Here is a 25,155-nt window from a genome sequence, read left to right as displayed (position 1 = left end):
ACCAGACCAAGGCGAGACACAGTGAATTATTAGAAAACACTTTACCCCCCCCACACCCATTACAAGGCACTAGGATAGTGCCCTTTCATTTCTGATGCTTTGCGGATTTTTAAGTTCTTCTTAGAGCTTCTCTTTGCTTAAATGGGGGCAATTTCTGATATGTATATGTTTCCCTTGTCTGCATTGTTTCATTTGGCGCAGGAGAAAGTGTCACTCATAGTTGTTCGAATGTCACTAATAATTACACAGAAATTATGAAAATCTCACACCTTGCAATCTGAAACCTTGGCAGCTATGCAGCAGTGATGGGGACGCCCAGGCCTGGCACTCTGCTGATACCCCCGCCGGGTCACAGCAGCTGACCCAGTGGTGGTGAGTTCAAAGATGCTGCACCAGTGATCCTCTGCACCTGCACGGGGTCATGCATCGCCCAGCCCTGTCCCACCTCGCAAGCGTGTTGAAGCCTGTTCTGGTAGTTCAATGAGATGTGTGACTTCTAGGCGCTCGCACGTAGCCCCCTGTGCCAAAGTCACTCATCCTTGAATATGAAATTGGTGTGAAGTCATCGACTCCTACAAAACAAGCCATTAGTTTCAAACCTGCCCTAGATCTCGACTGTCACCCGCGTTGGACATGCAAAGCAAAGTCATCATGCCAAACTGTAAGGTAGCCCGCCCAGGTATAGATTCCTTTGTTGTACTTTCCTGGGAAACAGAAACTCTCCAAATCGAACATTTTTGTTGATGCAACTCAAGTTAACTAACATCGTATATAAACTATCAAGAGGTGCTGCGCAAACAACATGTATACACACAGGCAGTACGCGCAATGTAAACACCAACAAAACAGATGCACAATAGAGAAGCACGTCTGCAATTACCAAAAAGGCACTAAAAGGCTTTTTTTTAATTTTATACAGTGCAAACACGACCAAAGTTATCAGAGTGCTTTACATGAGCACCGGCTTTGTCACAGCCAGACATATTCCTTTTTTGTTAGGCACAGGGAAATGAAGTGATTTACCCAGATCAGGATGTTGAGCTCCGAGCCAAGACTCAAACCTGGTTTCGAGGTCGACCTCTCTCTTTGATAACAATACACATAGGCGGGGATTTTTTTTTTTTGGGTTTGAATTGAATTGAATATAGACACTATAAGACACAAGTAGGCATGAATTAAATATGGTTAGTGCAGCCACTCATACATGTTTCTTCACTGCGCTGCCACGCTAGCGGCAGCAACGCTAGAGGGGAGCTCCCCCCCAAGAAACAGGGAGCCGCAAGGGAGGGGGTGGGGTTGTCACAAGGGCAGGGGTGGCAACGGGTGTCGTGGGTGGGGGGTGGCGAAAAAGGTAAAAAATATGATTGCAAGATTTGATGATATATTTTTGCTTAATAAACGTAGAAACGAAAAGGTAACGAAGGTAAAACGTATCGAGGAAAAGGAGAACAACATATTTATGATCTATATCAAATAAATGCTTAAGTTAAGAATCCTATGTTGGAATGTAGACGGCCTAAACAGTAAAAGCAAAAGAAAATTAGTACAGGAAGAGATTAAACTGTATAACCCTAATATAGTGCTGCTGACGGAAACTCATATAAAATATCAAGACAGAAAGGTGTTAACCCAACTAGGCTATGAATTGGTTATTTGTACTTCTTTAAATGAGACTATAAGGGGGGTCGCTATTTTAAAACAAAAAACGCTCCCAATAGAGATAATTAAAACGGCCTCTGATAACAGAGGTAGATGGATAATAGCACAGATGCAAGGAGTGAAGGTTAAGCTGGTACTATGTGTGGTATATGGCCTAAATATTGATAAACCTAAAATCTATGAAGACCTAAGCTTAGAATTGTTAGAGTGGGAAGGGGAAACCATGATTGCTGGAGATTTTAACTGTGTTATGAACTATAAAATTGACTCTACGGGGGCAATGAACTTCAAACGAATGTATAAAGTAAGAGCTGCAATTTTAGAGCTTGCAAGATTAAACAACATTAGAGATTTATGGCGGTCTAAACATCCCAGGGTGCCCGGCTTTACTTACTATTCTGCCCCGCACAGATCATGCTCTAGGATAGACATGGTATGGGCCTCGCAACAAATTTTAGAAAAGTGTGCGATTGAAATCTGTCCCAAAGTCACATCGGATCATAACCCTCTTCTTTTGGATGTTAATTTGGAAAATCGGAATGTAAAACCACGAAAGTTCACTTTTCCTAGACATTTGTTAGTTGACCAAACATTTATCTCACTAATTAAAAAATACAAACAAGAATTTATTGAGTTAAATGTTGATACTGCTAGTATCAATATGGTATGGGATGCTTGTAAGTGTAGCATTAGAGGGTGTGTCCAGCAATATGTATACAGGCTCAATGCAGAAAATTATAACAAAAATAAAGATAAGACATCTAAATTGTTGGACCTGGAAACACAATTGGCTGAAGCGACTTTGCATTCAAAAAGCGATATTGAGGGACTTAGAGCACAACTGGTGGAATTGCAAGCTGGACTCAGAAAAGAGCTGAGAGAAAGATATGCGGTTAAACTACATAAATACAAGTTAGATCAATATGAAGGTGGTGACTGTATAGGAAAAGTACTGGCTTTTAAAACGGCAGATAGAAAAGCAAAAACTAGAATAAAGGAAATAATTGGATCAGATTTAGTGATTTATGGACAAGAGGATCAAATATTAAATCAATTTGTTAAATTTTATCAACATTTATATACCCCAGAGGAGCCATCGAACGAAGCAGAGGTTGTAAAATATCTAGATCAATACCTAAGACCATCGCGAGCATTAAATCACGAAGTAATTCAGCAATTAAATTCTGATATTACTACTGAGGAGATCAAATTGGCTATAGACCATTTACCATTAGGTAAGGCGGTAGGTGAAGATTGCATACCAGGGGAACTTTATAAATTGTGCTATCAAGAGCTGGTTCCACTACTACAAAAAGTTATTAACTCAATTATTGTCTCTAAACAATCACCACCTTCATGGAAACTTGCTAAAATCATATTTTTTCTGAAGAAGGGAAAACCGGAAAATGAGTGCGGCTCATATCGGCCCATATCTCTACTCAACTCTGATGTGAAATTTTTTTCAAAAATTTTAGCTAATCGGCTAGCACCCCATATGCCGGATATTGTTAATCCCCAACAACATGGCTTTGTGATTGGTAGAGATACTACATTGCATGTTAATACTTCCATAACTGCTTTGGATGTAGCTGAAACGACTAACACCCCACTCGGTATGATAATGTTAGATGCTGAAAAAGCATTTGACCGAGTGGGGTGGGAATATCTGTGGACAGTACTAATTAAAATGGGCATAAATGGTTTTTATTTAGATTGGGTTAAATCTCTCTATGATGATCCACGGGCCGTGATCAGCTATGGAGGTATAGATTCTGACAACTTCAAGATTGCAAGAGGTACAAGACAGGGATGCCCTCTTTCCCCATTATTATTTGCTCTATCTCTAGAACCTTTTCTAAATGCTTTAAACGATCAAATCAATATAACTCCAGCTCAACATGGGGATATAACTCTTAAATTAACTGCCTTGGCGGATGATATCGCAATATATACATCGGATGTTTGTAAATCTATGCCCGCAATTATAGAAGAAGCACATAAGTATGGGAAAATCTCCGGGTATAAGTTAAATGTTAACAAAACCCAAATTATACTTAACTATACTCCGGCTACATGTAGCTACAAAACCTGTAATGAAGCCGTATACTTAGGTATTAAGCTTACTGCCAAAGTGGAGAAAATTGTGGAAATTAACTATGGGTCATTCCTTAAAGATACGGCTGCGAGTTTTAAAAAATGGCACAAGATACCTTTGAGTTTGTTAGGGAGATTAAACTTGATAAAGATGAAAATTTTACCTAAGTTCCTTTATCTGTGCAGATCCATACCGCTTCAACCAAACAAGCTTTTTTTTAGAAAATTGGATGGCATCTGTAGTAGCTTTATCTGGGGGTATAAAAAAGCACGAAGGGCGGTAAAATTTTTGACACTTCCAATCTCTAAAGGGGGTCTAACGTTGCCGGATTTTAACCGTTATTTTTTAGCTACTTTTCTTTTACGCACCAGGAGCCTATTAAAAAATACCCCCTCTCTATTTTTTCATCAATACATGTTGGGGGCAGATGCTAATCAATTTCTACTACGGGTCCATGATCCAAATTATTTCAAAAGAGTAAAGTTTAAGATTGCAAAACATGCCATACGAATTTGGGATAAAATTCTGCACACTAGTAATAGTTCATTTTTCAACACTGAACTTAGATTATGGAATAATCCGGGCCTTCCTGACATATTTTCGGACGGTTTGGGTAATCGATGGATTAGACAGGATATAACCACATTAGGAGATCTTTACTGTACTACTGGGTTGAGGGACTTCGAGAATCTAAAAATTACTAACGGGCTTACGGATGACATGCATTTTAAATATAGACAACTAAGAGATTTTTTCTGTAATAAACTGAAAATAACGCAAGTTAAACAATCTGATATTATTGAAGGTATTTACTCAGAAAAAACTAAATCATTAATCAGGTTGGGATATCAATGGCTTATTAAGGAGAAGGGCGAAAACACAACTCAAATCGCAGCCAAATGGTCACGGAGATTAAATCAAAACATAAATTCTGAACAGATTGGAAATGCCCTAACTCATTTAAGTGAAATAGTTCACTCCTCTAAGTTGAAAATGCAGCTATATAGGACAATTACGGAATCGTATTATACGCCGCAAAGAATATCCAGCTGAACACATGGTAACTCGTTGACAGAGAAATCTAGGTGTGCTAAATGTAACACTGATGAGGCTGGAATTGAACACATGTTATTCTGATGCCCTGTGCTCTCCATTTTTTGGAATCGCATATCTTACCATCTTCAATTCAACCAGATAAACTCATCGGATCTTACAGTACAAATGGTTTTATTAGACATCCAAGAAAAGAACTATCCCCATAAGGATCTCTTAACGATTTTGTTAGCATGTGCTAGATTAACAATAGCTAGGGGCTGGATTTCTAAAGAACCCCCTAGTGTAGCGGATTGGTTAGCTTTGGTTTACGAAATTAGAACTATGGAATTTGCTTTAGCTAAACTTAGGGGCCCTAAAGCTTTTCTGAGAAAAGAAAGGATATGGATGCACTTTTTTGAAGGCCAAGATGTATGATTTAGGTTAGTTTAAATTTTGTCTATCTGCTCTAGTAGTTTATTACTGTAATAGTAGAGCTAATGTGAAATATAGGCTTAATAATTAAGTATATGTTGTTGGCATTCCTCAGTTTTTGTTGTTGCTCATATTAATTGTATTTGTATGTTGAATATCGAATGGAATTATAATGAATTATATCATTTCTTGCAATCAATAAAAATGTTTAAAAAAAAAAAAAAAAGATAACAATACACATACCCGAAAAGAATGATCACCAACCCTATGATCACCAACCCTGCATTCACTCTAGCACAAAGGCTCTATACCAAAAATGCATGGACACTGTGCCAACAATGCATATACAAGCACGAAAACCCAGCTAACAATTCAACACAAGCAATTAGAATGTTTCTTTAGTAAGGATGCTTAAGCCCATGAACACTAGAATAGTGGACCACTAGTGGCCGCAGAATTCTGGACCACCTGTAGTCTTTTCACGACCGTCTTTTTTGTTCCTGCATAAAGACTGTTGCAGTAGTCCAAACGAGATAAAATTAGGGCCACTGCAACAGTCTTCCTGGCAGGCAGTGGGACTGCAATAGTAAGTGCTTGCTTGTTAAAAGATAGTGTGGGGTCGAATTTTATTCCTAAGTTTTGGGCTGTATCGACTGGTATGTGTGGGGCATTGGAGTCAGAGGACCACCATTGGGTAGGTCAAAAAACATTGGCATAGTAAGGTTTTTACCAAGATGTGTGCGAGACTTCGTGGAGAACAACATTTCAAATATGTTAATGAGGAAGTGAAGTTAGGAGACTAGTTTTGGATGTTCGATGTATAGAGATTTTGACTGTTTAGTGGCGAGATATTTGTGGAGGCAGCTGGAAACCTGCCTTTTTCTCTGGAATAATTTATGAATCTGACAATGAAGGGTCTTTTATCAAGCTTCCCTGCATAAGTTCACTGATAAAAGTCAAGGTTATGGTGAAGATAATAGTAAGAATGGACTGTGTGTCACAAGGTTGAAAGATTATTCTTTCTGGTACTGTGAAGGAGAAGACTTTCAAGACATTTCTGAATGCATTAAGTAAGAATTTGTTTAAGAAAAGAAATGTGGCTATGTTGATTAGACAGATACCTGAGTTGAATCTTTTGGCATTTTGGTTGGTTAAAATTATTAGTTTATATTTAGAAAAAGCATTCTCAGATAATTAGGAGTCTTGTTGATCTGTTTCCTGAAGTAATTGACCTTGTTAATTAGGTCTAGGCTCTTGAGACTTATCACTCAGTTTCAGCACTTGTAAAGGTCCAAGAGTTTTCAGTTTACTCCAGGTAATCTTAAATTTTCTGTTGCTTAAGTTGAAATGGTTGCTATATCAATGGCTCCTGTAGATGTCGTTCTTCAGCAGAGTGCATAATGATTGGAAATTTTAGGAAGACTTTGAGTTATTGAGGTAGTGTCAGATTCATGATTCCACTAAGAAGACACCTGTCCTTCAATGCTGATCTATCGTCCCATATCAATATCAAGAAACAAAGAAGGGAGTAGAGAGATATATCAGTCATGGACTCAATCTCCTCTGTAAGCTATGAAGAAACAAAAAGAGTCCACTCAGAATTTACAAAAAAAGTGCTAGACTTCCAAAAAGGGACTAAACCCAAGTGAACCATTCGATTACTAGTATGAGAAAGCAGTTACGTTTTTTAAATAACCCTCACCCACCAAAAAGTCCCTTGGTAGCATGCTTCCTTATCAGGTACTTCTTGCCCCACTGCGGAACAGGCACACTACGACCGACGGATACGTGGGAGTACTTTGAAATGAAGTGAAACTAAGTGTATTGGTGTGACAGTGGAAGGGTCAGGAATTAGTGAATTAAAAGATACCTGGCTTTATGGAAAAGCTAAACTTTAATGCTCCCTATGGCTGGTTTTGATAAAAAAAAATGGGGAAAGAGGGGGGAAAAAGCTTTAATGAGCAGCTCCCTCGCTGGTTGACATGTTTCGAAACCTAACCCTAAGCTTCTCCTTCAGGACCAAATACAATGATCCCTGTTACCACTCTGATCAATGCCTAGTGCTGTTAGCCTAGTAGGTGTTTCGAATTAATATACTTCAGTGCAAATATTTGTTCAGTGCCTACTATGTAATATCCTTTAATACAACAAATACACAATTTCTTAATTTGACAATATTATAGGTTTCCTAATTGGACCCCATGAGCATCAACACAGGAGGGGAGGAGCGATTGTAGTCTAACATTCATCAAAGCATCTCGCTCACCCTTGGAACCCTACCCTAAATATTTTCGAATGCAGTTTGTAATATGGTCAGAAAACCAAATCAATCATGTGACTCAGTCTTTAGAAGAAATGGTAGATTGTGACTATGCAGACTAAAGTACAACTTGAATTCAATTAAATAAAAAATGAAACAATACCGCCTTTGACAACATGATTAAGTGCATACAAACATAGATGATGGCACTCCAACAACAACAACAATCAGTTCCACTGATGAAGCTCGGCTGAAACCAAGACGAGGATATTCCAGAAATGATTATAGCACAGTTCAGTCTTCAAAGTGAGAAAAGCAAGAGCAGACTAAAAACCAGCATTAGGAAACAAGATTATCCAGGGAAAGCACTGAAATACACTTGAGTTGAGCGATCACCGCCACATTCTAGTTGACATTTGTTTTCTTTGAAACATGACTCTGAGTATATCTATTGGTTTGGGAAAATTTCAATACATAATTGCCATTTCTGCTTCCATTTTAGAAGTATAGGATGTTATTTAATCTGCATTTGTTATTAATGAGGGGAAATTTAGTCAGGCTATAAAAGTTCTGAAAGACTAAGGCCCTCATTTTGAGCAGTCTGATTAACTGCAAAATGTACCGTATTTATTGTTACTGTACATATCGCAAGTATGAATGTTGTGATAAATATTCACAGATTTAACCTGCCAATACTTAACGGAGGAAACCACCGGTATTTTGCTGAGCATGTGGATTTCGGTGTGGAAGGCAGCAACATTTACATATTAGTTCCTTTAAATTTGTAATCGGTTGATATTTAGCATACATTGCTAAATTCCGACTTGGCAGAGTCAGATTTTATAACGAGAGTCTGAATGCATACCATGCCTGTGTACACCTACATTGATTGGTTCTTGTGACTTAACCTCTTGTTCTTTGACTACCAGTCATGCATACTGTTTTCATGTTCCAGACAGATAGAGAATGGTCAAAAATGTCGAATTTCTGGATCTGCACAATTTTATTATCCAGGATTTGTCTTTGATAAAAAATTGTAAAATGTAATTAAGCAATGGGTTTACCAGTCAAGCTTAAAGGAATTGTCAAGGACTAGGATTTGAGGGAGAGATGTAGTGAAATGACGGGTGTTCGCCAATGCAGTGGGATGAGAGAGAAATGATGTTCATTTGATTATGGGATGTTCAGGTTTCTATGTATTCAGAAGAGATTGGGTTTTTATTTATTGATGTACTGTTCCAGGGCATCTGGAAGTTTATGTATTTATTTTGAGAGTTATATAGAGCGCGAACAAGATCCTTGCGGGTATCACAGCGCTTTACAATCGGTGAAGTTAATTGGACAACACATACAAGTAAGATAAACACGTATACATAACAACTTATAAGATTAGAGCAATAGGGTACAACCCAGTAATCAGATGGTTCAGGTCAGGGGTAGTTAAAATGTCTAGGTTGCCCAGTTGGATCCTTGTCATAGCCCTGGTAAGTATTGAGGGTTCGCCTGGTCTCGAAAGTTCATAAGACTATGCTCAGGTGAATTTTACCATGAGTATCGCTTTTTGAAAGATATGGTAGAAGAGTTCAGTCTGGTTTCTGGGGGTAGCACATTCCAGATCCTGGGCGCCATCTCTGAGTAGGTTTGTTTTGTATGTTTTCTTTTTGTTGAATCTTTGCGGTTTGAGTAGAAGGTTTTCCGCGCTCCTTGAAGATCCTGTCCCCCCAGAGATCGTCAGTTTCTGTGCCAGATAGCTGGGTGCTTTGTGATGCAAGGCTTTATGGGTCATGCACGCTATTTTCAGGTGAATTCTGGCTTCCAGCGGTAGCCAATTCAGGGATTTTAGGTCTGGTGAGATGTGGGAACTTCTTTTCGAACCAGTGATGAGTCTGCTGCAGCATTTACAGAAGCTCTTAGCAGTGCTGTTGATATTTTGGAAGGCCACACAGAGCGACACTTTCGTACTCCACAAGCGGGATAACTAGAGCATGTACTGCCAGCTTGAAGTCATTGACTGGCAGGTAGGGCTTCAAATTCCTTAGTGTATTTATCTGGAAGTTTGCACCCTTCGTAGCATTGCAAATGTGTTTTTGCATATTGAGAGTTATTGAGTTATTCCCAATGATTTTGCTGAGTCGACAATGGTTGGTTGAACGTTCAGTGCATTAAGATGTTTGATCCAGTCTTGCATTATAGGGACCTTGGTGGGTGGAGCTATTAGGAGGAATTCGTTTTTTAGGACATTCAGTTTGAGATGGTTTTCTGCTAGCCAAGTTTGGGTATTCCTAAGCAAAGAGTTAAGCAATTTAATGTCTTCTAGGGTGTGTAATTTAAGGTATAGATGTGTGTTGTCAGCATACATGTGGTATTGCACGTTAGATGCTTGTAGCATTTCAGTGAGTGGTTCCATGAATAGATTAAACAATGTGGGGGACAGTGAGGACCCTTGCGGTACTCCCAATATAACTGGTATGGGTTTGGACAGAGTGTTGTTGACAATACATTTTGGTGTCCGGTTTTTGAGGAATGAGGAAAACCAGTTTAGTACTGACCCTGAAAGCATTCTCTGTTTCAGAAGATCTTTCAAGTTCTCATGTTTGACCGTATCAAAGGCTGAGGGGAGGTCTAGCAGTATGAGTAAGCATGATCCATTCTGATCAAGGATTTGTAGCGCGTCGTCAATTATTTGTGTCATGGCTGATTCAGTACTGTGACCTGCTTGAAAGCATGATTGGTGTTTATCAAGAAGGTGGAAGTGGTCAATATGTCATGTCAATTGATGGTGTACACATTTTTCCAATAGTTTGGCCAGGGTAGGAATATTGGAAATAGGGCGATAGTTGTTTAGGTCTGTAGGGTCGGCCGTGGGTTTCTTTAGAACTGGTAATATTTGTCCAATTTTAAAGTGTTTGGGATGCTACCTAGTTGCAGTGAGCTGTTAATGATCTTGGTCCAGAGAGGCAAGCGCAGTGGCGTGAAGTCTTTAACAGCGTTTGCGGGGAGAGGAACAGTGAGGTAATTGGCAGGCTTCAAGGCTCTAAGATTCTTTCAAATATCTTCTTCAGTGTAAGTTGTAAAGGATGACCAAGTAGCGTCATTTTTTAGGACAAACTTTGAGGTGATTTGGTGTGGAGCCATTGGGCGTGCTGGGGAGGTTTTCTCATTACGACCCGAGTGTAAGGTTAGGTCATTGAGGAGATCCTTCTTGAAGTTGTCAGTCTTCTGAATTAAGAATGCAGTGAATTCTTCACAGTTGGGTTGCGGTCGGTCTAAGTCTTGTAGATGGTGCGACGTGTCTGTAGATTATGTTTTGATTCGTTTGAAAAGTTTTTTTAGGGCAATTTCTTGCTTGGTCAAGTTGGTGGCTGAAAAAGTCTGCTTTAGTGCGTTTGATCTTTCTGAAATATGCATTTCTCTTTTTCCTTAGTATCTTGAGGTGATTGGCGGATGGGACTGATCTCCAATTGCATTCAGAGGTTCTGAGAGACCGTCTATCCTCATTGAGTAGACCATTGTACCAGGGCTTAGAGTCTTTTGTGGAGACTCTCTTTAGTTGGAGTGGCGATACCTTGTTTATTATTGTGGTCATGGAGTTGAGGTAGTGGTTGGTGAGAACATTGACTTCGGACGAGCCTGCAGGGGTCAGAAGTAAGTTGTAGCTGGAGGAAGGTAATGTGTTAGGGTTGAGTTTTTTCAAGTCTCTTTTCCATACCTTAGGTCTTGTGGATTGAACCGAGTTAAGTTTCACTGTTTCCTTAAATAAAGAAGGTGATAATATGATGGTCTGACCAGTAACAAGGTTGGATCGAATCAAGCTGAATGGGGTCACTTTTGGAGATAATTAAATCCAGTATTGAGCCTTTGTTGTGTGTAGGGTTGTCACAGATTTGGGTTAGGTCCAGAGGGGAAACATCTTTTACAAGGCAGTGTTTACACCGCACTACCTTTACCACGCTGCCATTACAATGCAAGTCGTTACTACAACTTGCGATGGATGGCGCTGTTGGTTAAGGAATATTGTAATTTTATATTCCAACACCTTCCCTACTGTTACGTGGGCTGGTGTTGGAATAGAAAATTATAATAATCCGCGCCCTCCAACGCAAGTCGTTGTAACGAATTGCGCTGTAATAACCGCGTTGTGAAGTACTGCGATCTAAAAGATCGTGTTGTACTGACATACATCCGGTCCAGAGCATCTAGGACATTTTTGAGACTATTGACCACTGGATCATTGTGGTCATTCCAATGGAGATTAAAGTGGCCAAGGTATATTTGGGTATTTTGCCGCCCTGTGTTCATTGAAACCATATCCATGAGGGGTTCGGTGAAGGTGAGTTTGTCCCCCGGTGGGTGATAGATGATGTGTAGCGAGCATAATCGTTTGCCATTGCTGTTGATGTCGAGGCATGTATATTCGCAAGAAGGGAATGCAGGGGAAATAGCTCTGATAACAGAGATGTTGCTACGATGTACACAGGTGATACCTCCCCTTGTCTTATCAATTCTGTTCAATCTAATGATGTCGTAATTTGTGGGTATCAGAATGTCAATTATTGGTGTGGAGGATTCCGTTAGCCAGGTTTTGGTTAACATTATCAGGTCCAGTACTTGAGAGATAATGAGGTCAGCTATGTCCGCTGCGTATCTGGAAGCCGATCTACAATTGAGGAGTATGCATTTCAGACAGGGGGTGATAATGGATGAGGTGGGATCCTGAGTGAGCGGGACTCTTCTTAGGTTGTTGTCAATGATTCCTCTATCATTGTATTTAGAGGACATGTGAGGATTGGGGGGATAGTAGGGATGGACATGGCAGTTGGGGTTATGGCGTGCTTGATAGAGGGTACATAAGAGTGTAGTAGAGAAAGTAGATCGCTCTCAGAAAAGGAGTTGTACTTCGAATTGGGCGGATACATGTTTTATGGGAGGGGACTAATTTCCAGCTGGGAAGAGTCAGTTTCGAGGTGAATGTTATGTGATTCAGGAGCTTGCTAGATTTAGATGGTCTTAAAAGCTTAGTGCACCGTGGATGTCTTGATATCAACTCTTTAAAGCTTGGAGTTCCTGTTTGATTTGGTGAAGTGCAAACATAAACTCATCCAGTCTAGGGTCTGGAGTGGTTATGAATGGGGTTGGTGGCTTTGACATGAATGTGGGTGGCAGCGGTGTGGTCTGGTTAGGTCTGTTGTCAGGTGCAGTTCTGGGTGTGGTTGGAGGAAGTGTTGCGTGTGTGGCAGGATGGGTTGTGGATGGGGATGGCTAATTAGTGGGTGTGGCTGGCTGATGTGTGGGTGTGGGTAAAGTAACTAGGTGCGATATATGAACTGAGGGTGGCGTATATTCTAAGTGATAATGTGGTGGCCTATTATGAGCCAGCACTTGGACTGGTGTGTTTTGGCAAGAATGGGGGATGAACGTGCTAGGAGAATCGTTGTGCCACACGGATGAGGTAGCGGGAGAGTTAGTTTTGGGAGGGATGATGGTAGCAGGGGGGAGCTATGCTCGTACACAGAGGGGCTATAATATTCATTGGGGGTGCCTATGCAGTCTCAGATGTACTGGGAGGTAGTACAATGTGGGGGTTAGGTGAAGTGATGAGATGTGTGTCGGTGGGAGGGGTATTCTGGGTGGAAGTAGCGTCTGAATCAGTTGACAGTAATGGGCGGTGTAGTCGATGGGTGAGGCTGTTAGAACGGGTTGGAAGCGTGATATCTAGGGTACTGGTGGTGGGTGTGGCTTTAGTGGCACTTTGGGGTTTAGAGACTTGTTCTTTAATAATGGGGAAGATAATATCCAGGAGGTTTATATTACGGTCTGTGGATTGTATGAGGATTTTGCAGTTGTTGTAGATGGTGATGGTAGCTATCGCTTGAAAGAGCTGGGATGGAGCAATACCAATAACTAGACCATGCACGGTTTTCCTAGTGGAGGAGACCCTAAGTAAGGCTAGGAATGCTTTCTCCATTGGGCTCTAAATTTCGTGTGGAAAATGATATCGGTGGTTGTGTTCCCATTGTATGGAGAGAAATAGGGATCAGCGATGAGAGTTTCAGGGTGAAGTTTTATAAAATTGTGCTTGAATCGTTTGGCTGATTTCCTTGAACATTTGGGGGGATATATGATGTTGTGGGTATGTATGCCTGTGAGCTCCATGTTATGACCAGTCAAATAGATGAGATGCTAAGGGCGCAGAGTGTGTAAGGTGCTCGTGAGACATCTGAAATAAGCAGCGAGAAATGCTGGAGGGTGGGATAGGGAAGGTGAGAGAAGCAACTGAGAAAGCGGCTAGATTATGGGCTGAGGAGGGCAGGGGGTTAGATCTAGTCTCCTGATGTTTGCTTCTTGGGTGCCAGGTGCGGAGTAGTATGTGGGGTGGGTTAGGGGACAGAAAAGAATGAAAGAAAAGAAAAGAAGATAAATAGAGCATTAAAAATATATATATCAAATATATATAAAACATATTTATATATACATAAAATATATACATCATGTACCTAAATACAGACAGGGCTAAGTTAAGATAAAAAATTGGGGGAAGAATGCACTGAGATTCTGATCTGAAGTGTTTAGTAGGAGAGGTCGGTCGCCGTAGGGTCTATGGGCTGTAACACAGTGGAGGAGCCAGTCTAAAATGTCGGACTCCTTAGGAGCGCTATAGAGTGGCTATGAAGTCCTCTGTCTGTTTCCTTGCGCTGTGAGATGACCAATGTAGACCTGTTTTACTTTCCATCCTGATGTTGAGGATTCAAGTCCTATTTCAGTTTTAATGATTCGAGTCAATAAATATTGCTGTTAAACTGAATTAAGATAGGCCAACTTGCCTTTGTAGTTTATGACATCGGCCATTTTGAGCCACTGCCCTTCAGATAAATGATTAGTTATATGACAAAATTAAAGTCAGGATAAAAGAGAAGAAATTAATAAAACACAGGTACCTTTGCGTCGAACACTATATCGTCTCAACAGTCGATAAAAATACAGAATGCTCACATTGCTGGCTACATCAAGTCCCACTTTGGACATTGAGGGTAGTGCTGCCATGGTACTGTGGGTGCACTACACTGGCTGCCTGTGAGGAAGCGTATCATCTTCAAAATATACTGCCTAGTGCACAAAGCGCTTAAATATATTGAATTATATTACTTTATAATATGATATTATGATTCAGTTTGATGGTTATAGAGCGAAATGTTACAGAAGAAAATGATGTGGACTCTGCAATTGAATGTGGTTAATTGTTATTTTGAATAATATTTACTAAAGCTCCCTTTTTGTGAGATCTGACTTTGTGAAGGAGAGAGAAAACACATGGTATTACGTTGTGGAAGCTGGGTGAGGTGGAATGGGAAAACATGCAAAACAAAAGCTTGCATGGTGCACAGAGCCTGATGATATCTGAGATCTCTCTGGCACATGCCTGGGTGGATCTGGGATTTATTTATATGCATTCCTCTGAATGCATCAAAATGAGAGACAGCATTACTTTGCACTTAATTGTTTTTTTTTGGATGACATTTCCATAGTTCCAGGGATGTGCATGCGTCTCCTTGTGGAGACAGGGTGTGCCATGTGTTTCTTTAGGTACATTGGGGTATTTGTGCAAGCCCCTTTCGCCACGGGAATGCCACTTTTTGTGACATTCCCATGACAATAGAGGCCCTGTCTTATGTACAAGGCAGCGTTAAGCTGCTTAATGTGGCTTAACACTGCCTTGTACTTAAGGCACCCTTTTACGCTATGTTTAGCGTGAAAGTAGTGTGCAGTCAGTGTTGTGGTGGGTGTTCCAATGCTACATGCATTGTATTTGATGCTGCCCCCTATATACAAGGGTGGCGTACATAGGAGGAAGTGCCAAAACTAAGACCAGGAAAATCATGGACTTAAGTTGGCGATTCAAGGAGAAATGCATTATTTCTCTTCGTATTTGCTAGTTCATTGTGTGCTGCCTTGGGCAGAACTCATGGAAAAATCAAAATGCTTGGTTTGTTTATGTACAGGTAGCTTTACCTTCCTGTACGTTAACAAACCTTTTTTTAAAATGCCATTTTGTAACTTTCCTGTGTGCTACATGAAGCAGCACACATGAAAGTAACAAAATGGCATTTTAGGATTGTTTATGTGCAGGAAGAGACACCTTCCTACACATAACCAATCTTCCCCTGCACACAGACACCCCTGAACTTTGGTGCAAGGGTGCCTGAATTGGCGCTAAGTTGTTAAACTTAGCGCCATTGCAGGTGGAAATGCAAGGCTGCCCCACATTCTTGTAAATATGGTGCAGCCATGCAGTTCCCAAGTGGCAAAGCATGTTGTTAAGCCCAGGAGACCAACGAATCATTGTATATATCCCCCATGGTGTAATGCACAGTTTAAGTAGATGGAGATACGACGAGATGTAGGGCGAGAAATGGTTATGTACATGCTATAGTATTTACAGCACAATAACTGGCAGTCTGTCATGAGATCCATTGCAGTAGTTGTGTGTGACCCTGGACACAGTACACTGCGCCTGTTTCATGGAGAAAGCCTCGTGATATTGTAGAAGATCCAGAAAAAAAGTTTTTCCCTTGATGTTTAACCAATAAACCGCCTCTTCTTTTCTTTTCTCAGTTTGCTCTCCCCCTTAATCTGGTTCTTAGCGCCGGGAAACCTCCGGATAGCTGTGCGCTCTATAAGCTTAAATATAATAATAGTAATAATAATAATGTTTGCAGTTTCAATTGCATTACAGTTATTAGGTGTCATTAATGCCCATTTACTGGACCTTGCCTATTTTCTCATATAAACTAGCTATGAAAATCATAACAATTGGAATCAACCACAGACAAAAAACGTACGTTTGGTTCATTTAAATATTAAATTATTTCTTTCAGCATGTACTGCTTTCATATATGCATATAGACTATTTCAAGTAAAATGAATGACCCGCAGCACCATTTTTTGTCATTTTCTGTGCGCCATATTGACACGCCTTATTGATAAATGATATAAAATTTTGAATAATTGCAAATCACTCTTTGTCGTTCTTTTCCTCTGTAGGAAGGAGAAGTAGACTGTTGGCCCCTCACCTGCCCCAATCTGAATTGTAACTTAACTACAATGAATGACGGGGAGTGCTGCCCCCGCTGTGTCAGTGACCCCTGCCTACTGGACAACATTGTCTTCGACATTAGGAATACCTGCCTAGATACCCAAGGCATCACACGACTCAGTGGATCAATCTGGACAATGGCAGGTTCTCCGTGCACGACTTGTCAATGCAAGGTAAATTTAATTATAGAATGCCTACAGCAAAGGGGTGATGTTTGCATATAATTAAAAAAAGTAATAAAACATGTACATCGGGACATCATTTCCTCAATGGCTTTGTATTTCTAATTTGCATAATTCAATTTTCAAAGACTCGTGAACAAAATAATAGAGTGGGGGATAGAGATTTTCTGTCCTTCCTACTAGAAATTCTCTTTTTGCGACTAATGAATATTGCACAATCAATATGATGGTTGCTTATAATAATTGTATAAAGGTAGGTTGTTGAGATTTCACACCATTTAAATTGGAATCTACTGAATATTAATTATTCCTATAACCACAAACAAATGTATGTTCTTCTGACAGTACTGCATGCATTGCAGTGGCGTACCAAACCATGAGGGGGCCCCCCTGCAAAGTACATGGAGGGGCCCCCCTCTGAACTCACTCTGGAGCTTTCAGGCCGGGCACTGACCTGAAGGGGACCCTTGGAGCTCTGGGGCCCTCTGCACTGCAGAGGCAGCAAAGGCATTGTTACGCCACTGCCACAAGGCTCTCACAAATATTCCCCCTGAATGGGGTCTGAATGTTCATCTTAACCTCCACCCTTTCCTCCTTGGTGGAGGAACGTTCTATTCTGGTCTCCAGAAAGGACATCTCCTGGTCCAGGGATACCTCAGTGTATGGCTGGAGACTTCTGGGTGTCCAGGGATACCTCAGTGTATGGTTGGAGACTTCTGATTGTCCTGGGAGACCTCAGGTAAAAGCTGGAGTCTACAGATGGTCCAAGGACACTTCAGCTTCTGGTGGAAGTCTCCTGATGGTCCTGGGAGACCTCAGCTTATGGCTGGAGTCTCTTGATGGTACTGGGAAACCTCATCTTATGGCTGGAGTCTCCCGATTGTCATGGGAGCCCTCAGCCTATAGCTGGAGTATCCTGGGGGTACTGTGAGACCTCAGTTTGTGTCTGGAGTCTCCTGATGATCCAGGGAGACCTCAGGTTGTGGCTGGAGTCTCCTGATGGCCCTGGGAGACCTCAGGTTATGGATGGAGTCTCTTGATGGTCGTGGGACACCTCATGTAATGACTGGAGTCTCTTAATGGTCCTCGTAGACTTAGGTTAATGCTGGAGTCTCCTGGTGGTCCTGTAAGACCTCAGCCTATGGCTGGAGTCTCCTGTTGGTGCAGCTCTTACATGTTCACATGATGTGGACTCTGTGAATTTGCATTCATTGAACAAGCCATTCATTTTGCTGCTCCCTTACTAGGCCTTCATCTTTGTCTCTTGTCACTTATTTGTGGCAGAGACACTCTCCCAGGTGCTTTTTAGATTGCATCTCTCCAGCTCTGAACCTCTCAAAAGGGTCAGTTAATTTATTAGAGGGATTGCAATCTCCCAATATTTGTTCAGGTACTCTCTAAAAATCTCAACAACTCTGCAAATGTCTGGCACTTTCTTTTTAAGATTAAACAAATATGTGAAAACATTCAGACTGAAATAATGCCTACACCCAACAATCTTTCTTTAATATCTTACCACCTGTACCTCCTTTGCACCTGTTGATGCAACCAACCTTGATCCCGTACCTCCTGTGCACCGGTTGATGCAACCAACCGTGATGCCGCCCTTGCAGGCTGCGCCCACAGGACCCCTTATAGGTTCTGCCCAGAGAAGCTAAAGGAGCTCTATTTCTGCTTCTCAAAATGCCCTAGATGGAAATGTTGAGTCTTCCGTTAGGACAAGGCACCTTCCTTAATGCCTGGAATAAATGCTGCTGTGAAACCCCTCCTGAAAAAGGTTATCTGCACCCTCAGGATATTAATAACTGCAGTTCATTCTCTCTCATCATTCTGGGTCAGTTAATTGAAACACTACTTTCCCAATATCTTCAAACATTTGCGGGAGAAAACAATATTTATACCTTTCTGGAAATACTAGAGAGTTCCTGGAAAGCTCCACAGCCTCTTGCAAAGCATGGCCCAGAAGTTAGATCTATTACTGGAGGCAGACGGCGGCACACAAATCTTAGCCCTGCGGCCTGTGTGAAGTCCTTGGCTGGTTAACTGTCTCCTGTGTGGAACAAGCTGCGCCTGCCTGCCTGTCAGATACTGACTGCACCCTTCTGCCCATGCCTCCTCCTGCCTGTCCCTGCCTGCTCCTGCCTGCCCCTGCCTGCTCGATCCTGACTGTTCCTGTGAGATCCTGACTGCTCCTGTCAGATCCTGACTACTCCTGTCTGCTCCTGCCTACCCCACATGCTCCTGTCAAACCCTGCCTGCCCACCTGCTCCTGCCTGCCCGCCTGCTCCTGTCAGACCCTGCCTGTGCTGTCTGCTCCTGTCTGCCCCTGCCTATCTTGCCTCCTCCTGCATGCCCCGTCTGCTCCTGTCTGACCCTGCTTGCCGCGCCTGCTCCTGTCTTGTTAGGCCCTGTCTGTTACTGTCTTCCCCTGCCTGCTTCTGTCAAACCCTGCTTGCCCCTGCCTGCTGCTGTCAAATCCTGACTGCTCCTGCCTGCTCCTGTCAGACCCTACCTGCCCCACCTGCTCCTTTCAGACCCTGCCTGCCCTACCTGCTCCTGTCTGCCCTTGCCTGCTCTTGTTAGGTCCCAAATGGTACTATCTGCCCCTGCCTGCTCCTGTATGGCCCTGCTCCTGTCAGGTCCTGTCTGCTTCTGTCTGCCCCTGCCTGCTTCTGTAATATCCTGACAGCTTCTGTCTGCCAATGCCTGCTCTTGTCAGGTCCTGCCTGCTCCTGTCTGTTCCTACCTCTGTCTTCCTGTCCGTGTGTGACTTTGTCAGACCATGCCTGCTCTGCTCCTTCCTGAACCTGCCTGCTCCAGTCAGACCTTGCCTGCCCCTGCATGCTCCTGTCTGCCCCTGCATCCTCCTGCCAGGTCCTACCTACTCCCGTCTGTCCCTGCCTCTGTCTGCCTGGCTGTGTCTGACCTTCTCAGACCATGCCTGCTCCTGTCTCCCTCTTCCTGCTCCTATCAGACCCTGCGTGACCCTGCCTGCTCCTGTCTGCTACTGAGTGCCTGCTTCTGTCTGCCCCTGCTAGCTCCTGTCAAGCCCTGCCTGCTCCTATCTTTCCCTGCCTTCTCCTGACAGCCCCTGCCTGCTCCTGTCTACCTATGCCAGCTCCAGTCAGGTCCTGGAAGTGCCCCTCGACTTTCTGGCCTCAGCTTTGTATCAAGTGGAATCTGGGCCAGTCCTGTAATCGTGTGAATCTTTACCTCTGACCTCAGGGGGGACGGAACATTTATTTCTTCTCATGTTGTGAACACCAGGCCTCCTTCGATCAGTTCCTTTCACTTGCATTTTGCTTCTTTCTGTAAGGCCTCTGCTCCTTTACTGTTGGATACTTCTCCCTACATCATTCTCGAGGGCTCTTCTTGGCCGTCTTCAGTGCGAGCACAACCCACCCTGCTACCTTCCCAGGTTCTTAACTAAGGGAAGCTGCTCTGCTACTAAACGAAACAATGCTAAAAAAAAACTTTTTCAGTCACTCATTTCTGACCAGACTAGTAATCGGCATGGATTTTTCTGATCAATGAATCCTCTCCTTCTTTCTCCACTTCCCATTTAGAGCTCATAATTCCCTCTCTCTTTTACCACTAAATTGAACAACAGATCTATTCTTTCTCTTCTCAATAAACTCTCTTATATTCTAATCCTGTTAGAACTTTCTGCAGTGCTTGGTCCATGGGTCGCCCACTAAAATACCTCACTACTACCAACCACCATAACATTACCATTCTCCAGCAAATACAGTACTACCTCTCAGAACCACACATTCACTCCAGCACATCTTCACCCACAAAGCATTGCACTACCATTACATACAACTGAAATGTCACTACTCACAATTACACTGTCAAACACACAATATCAATATTACCATGCAAACACTGTACAGTGTCCAAACAATACCACACATCCAGGCACCACATTCTCTTGCTAGCACCATATGACAATAAATAGCAGCATGCTATAAACCCCACCATGGGATTGCCATCCTCCAAACAAATATCCCAGTACCATGAGTTCACCCATCACCTTTACACTACCACACTCCATAGTTGTACTATGAACCCAATAATCTATTACCACTTAACAGAGCCACAGTACTTCCCACCATCGCCAACCTACCAAACCCCACTACTATGCCAACACATCCCTCCATTGCCCTCCCACCCACCATGAAGGTACCTTCACTTAACCCATTTTATCAACTCCCCTAAACAAACTGCACCCAAAACCACTCCACTACCAATGCAGCAAAAAGTCATAGCACCACACAGTGTCCACCAATGCTCTACTATCTCTAAAAGTCACACTGTAACCCCACATTGTACTTCTTACCCATACTGCAGATGGATCGCAGTGGAGGCACAGCAATGAATACATTCAACAACAATATCACATTATAGTACCACAACATTATAATAACACAGTAGGACAACATATCGTCATAAACACAAAAGCTTAATAACACATTCATTACAACATTAGAACATCACTACTTAGAAACCAAAGGTAACACAGAAAAAAACACAACCATAGCACAAAAACACAACAAAAGCACACAGACACTAAACCAACACACAACAAAGCAATGCATCAACATAAGACACATAACTTAACCACCTACAAAAGCACAGCACAAAAACACAACAAATATGAGAGACTAGATTCAAGCATAACTCCAGAATGACACACCATAGCAGACATATAATATCATCGAATTGAAAGCAAAAACACATTTGGAAAACAACATAATAGAAAAAAAATGCAACAAAATACGGTAAATACTAAATAGAGCTATAACAGCAAAACAGAATATCTAAAAACCTGATATAGCAATTCAGCACAGTACTTTAAAACTAACACAAAAGCTAAAAACTGACATAAGAGTCATACAACAAAGTAAAAGTAATCTGTAATTTAAATAGTTATTCTGTTTTGTTTTGGTGTATTGAACTTGTGGTGTGCTGTTGTTTTGCTGTGCTGTTTTATTGCAGTGGTGTTGTATTGTGCTGTGGTTTCAGCTGAGAGTACATGACAATTTTAAAAGGCATACTAAATCATGGTCTTTTTGTTGTATTAAATCACGATGAGCCTCTAACATTGCAATAAAAAAGGGCATTGGCAAATGAGTATGCATTTGCTTCTTATAGAAAATTCACTTTGTTGTGTATATTTTTTTATTTTTGATAAGGCAAACATCATTCTTTGCCTGTATGTGTAGCTGAAAGTGATGGGCAAAATGACTAGCCTATGCACTATAGGTGTAATGTTGGCAGTGATATGTTCATACCCACCTCAAACACAATGGGACCAATTCACAAAGGCAAAGTTAGACTTTTGTTCTAAGTTCAGACCAATAGTCCAACTTTACTACTTTTCAGTGTGCACAAAATAAGTTGCGAGTAAAATCTTTACGACTGCAGAGTTTATGCACTGCTAGCAGAGTAACTACACTTGGAGTGAAATCACCGCACTTGGGGTAGAAGTCCACCCAAGCGTGGAAGCTCCTCAATCATAAATATACTACTAGTAACTAGTTTGTGAATATCAAAAACTAGTAAAGTTAGACTTTTGTTCTAAACTTACAAAAAGCCTAACTTTACCTTTTCACAATGCTGGCTATAGCATTAGGGCTGCACTTCTTTGGAACAGCTTTGACTCCCATTGTATGATACTGCTCACTCATGAGAGATGACTGAAATGGCATATTTGAGGTTATTCTTTATATATTGTGGACATTGTTGGTATAATGGTGCCCATGCTTGGTGTAATGCTTGCACCGGCATGCTATTGGCAATCCTTAGCATATTAATAACATTCTCACTTTCGCCATTTATTGGTTTAACCTCTCTGCACCCATCCTTGCCATCACACATTTATCCATATTAAATTTTGTTTTACTATTCTGTCAAGCAATTACCTATTCACATAGCCATACATGCATTCATTCACTTACCTATCGAGTATCCACGTATTGAAACACTCATTCATCCATTCATAAACACATACATTCAGCGTGTTGTACATTCACAGATTCACCAATGAAGCCACTAAAACACAGCACAGACTTGGTAATAAAGAAGCAATGCCAGTGAAGCCTATAGCCAGATGTATTGGCTTTACCAATGCTTAAATATTTTGCCGAACACAGAGGTAGTGTGTTTTGCTGTGGCAAATGCCATTCTATTGATTTAGTTTGATCCTGAGAGCTAGCTACAAATGGTTCATATTTTAACACTCATTTACCATAGTTTCGGTGATGGGGGATGCTAGGCAGAAGGCAGATTGGAAATGCTTGTTGTAGGAGCATGGCATTTGCGTTTTTCTTACTCAATAAATGGAAGTATTATCTTAAAAACGTGTACACATTCATATTGTGCTCGCTGTAGTTTTATCTTCGGTTTGATTACATCAACGATAGATTGGGGGGGGGGGCGCCCCCGCTCCGGAATTTATCCAGAGCTCTCGGGCCTCAGTAGTACTGTGCTGATGGGGCCCCCTGCAGCTCGGGCCTCCCCACTCCCTGCACCGCGGGGGCTGTGGGGGCCTGTGTTATGCCCCTGATGCATTGGTTATATTTAATACTAATTCGATATTTTCTAGAATTAAGCTAGACAATAAGTATATTACATATTCAGTTAAAGGGTTTGTGCCAAGAACTATAGTTAGTTAAAAATGGTAAAACTACATTTTCTCATTCGTAAGTATTTATATGATGTAGGTAGTGCACATCTAGCCACAAACTAGTGGGGTGCTGCAAAAGGCGAGAGGTTTACTGTAGCTATAGTCTGTGAAAGAGCAATAAAGCGGAGGTAGGTGTCATACACTGCTAGGTGCTAAGTGCAGAGGATCACGGTGGAGAGGTGAGTGTACTGTTGTGATGCTTACAGGGAGGGTCAGAATATTTCAGACAGTAGCTGGTCTACAGTCGGAGAGATAGGGAAGGATATATAAGTGGATACTCTTCAGTGACGTCATGCAGATGTGTACCACTTGTACTCCTACCACGGTGCACATGAAAGATATCAATGCGTGGTTGTCCAATTGAGACTTCTCTAATAAGCTGATGAGTAACCTGCTTCTTGTGATCTTCAAATAACTTTCAGACAGTCACTCACCCCCTCAGTCTCTTAGGCCTCACCTACTGAATTTTGCGAGATATATTCAATATTTGTACCCCAGGAGTACATCAACAACTTTGATGAGATGTCTTTATTCACTTTACTATTTGAAAATCATGAGCTCTTTGTTCAATTCCAAATATATCTGCCGCCTACTTAAGGCCACAATAAACACACTGTTATAATCTGATGTCTTTATCTGATGTCTGTCTTCTTTAAGGAACCACATGATGTCATTTAGAATGTAAGCCTCAGGAAGAGCAGTTTGTTTTTGCCTGGAAACTGACTGGACGTTGATGCTGTGTCTCATTAAAGATACTTAATCTACAGGAAATAGAGTATCCTTCTTTTTAACAATGGCGATTAGGACGACTTAACTTGATTGGGGACAAGTGGATAGCAGCATCAATTCCCCTAATATCTCAATTTTGGAATTATTTGGATTTTACTCGTCTTAATTTCAATGGAATTACAAAAGTATTCGAAATTTCGGGACTGACTGATAACCACAGCCCTTCTGCCTTAACGTCGTGTTCAACATTTAAGGCAATATTTTACCGTTTTCGTATGCTCTCAGTGTTTCGCAGTGCCTGCAACCGCCCCCTCATTTTTCAACTCCGAGCAAGGTTCCATACCTCGAGAGCCTTGGCATTGCCTCGTGACCTTAAGACATTTCTGTGCGCATTCGTACTCTGACTTGAATGCTTGCCTGAATGCGGAGGGTGACGGAGCGTCATCACGTTTCAATTGAACCTGACGTGACCCCGCGCTTGAACGTAGGCGCCATCTTGTGTTTACTTTCCTAAAGGAAAAGGCTGTGCTTGCAACACAATCTTAGGCAGTTTTTAAAACTGTCATCACTTTACCATTACAGACCGGCTGTCAACTACGGATCGTGTCAGCTTCCTCATCTGATTTTGGATTGGCGTTTTATTTAACTACCTTACGGTATTTTCAAATTTCGATTTTCTTTTTATTTGGATTTACTTCTGAGTTTAACATACGCTATTTACCAGGACTACAGACACTGTTTACCAGGATTACTGACACTGTTTACCAGGATTACTGACACTGTTTACCAGGATTACTGACACTATTTACCAGGATTACAAACACTGGAATTCCATTTTTGGTAAGGACCGACCATAGACCCCTTGTTCAGATTTTTTCTTGCAGGCATAGTGAACACTTAACGCCTAGAATTAAACGTTGGAGTGAGGGATTACAAGAGTATAATTTTATTGTGCAATATATACCTGGGTCAAATAACAAA

At 41.6% G+C, this 25,155-nt stretch overlaps 1 protein-coding gene across 1 annotated transcript in view; it reads left to right on the top strand.

The window, feature by feature from the left end:
• The window catches only part of NELL1 (neural EGFL like 1), a 3,816,074-nt gene that overhangs the window by 3,762,756 nt on the left and 28,163 nt on the right, over nucleotides 1–25,155 (top strand). Inside the window, exon 18 of the mRNA XM_086959505.1 lies at nucleotides 16,521–16,745. Within this exon, the coding sequence (XP_086815631.1) occupies nucleotides 16,521–16,745 (225 nt within the window). The remainder of the gene's footprint in view (nucleotides 1–16,520; nucleotides 16,746–25,155) is intronic.

This window comes from Lissotriton vulgaris, chromosome 2_2, assembly GCF_964263255.1.
Source record: "Lissotriton vulgaris chromosome 2_2, aLisVul1.2, whole genome shotgun sequence".
In the NCBI taxonomy this organism is placed as follows: domain Eukaryota; kingdom Metazoa; phylum Chordata; class Amphibia; order Caudata; family Salamandridae; genus Lissotriton; species Lissotriton vulgaris.
Note: the sequence above shows the minus strand (reverse complement) of the source record. Positions and strands in the feature narration are given on the sequence as shown.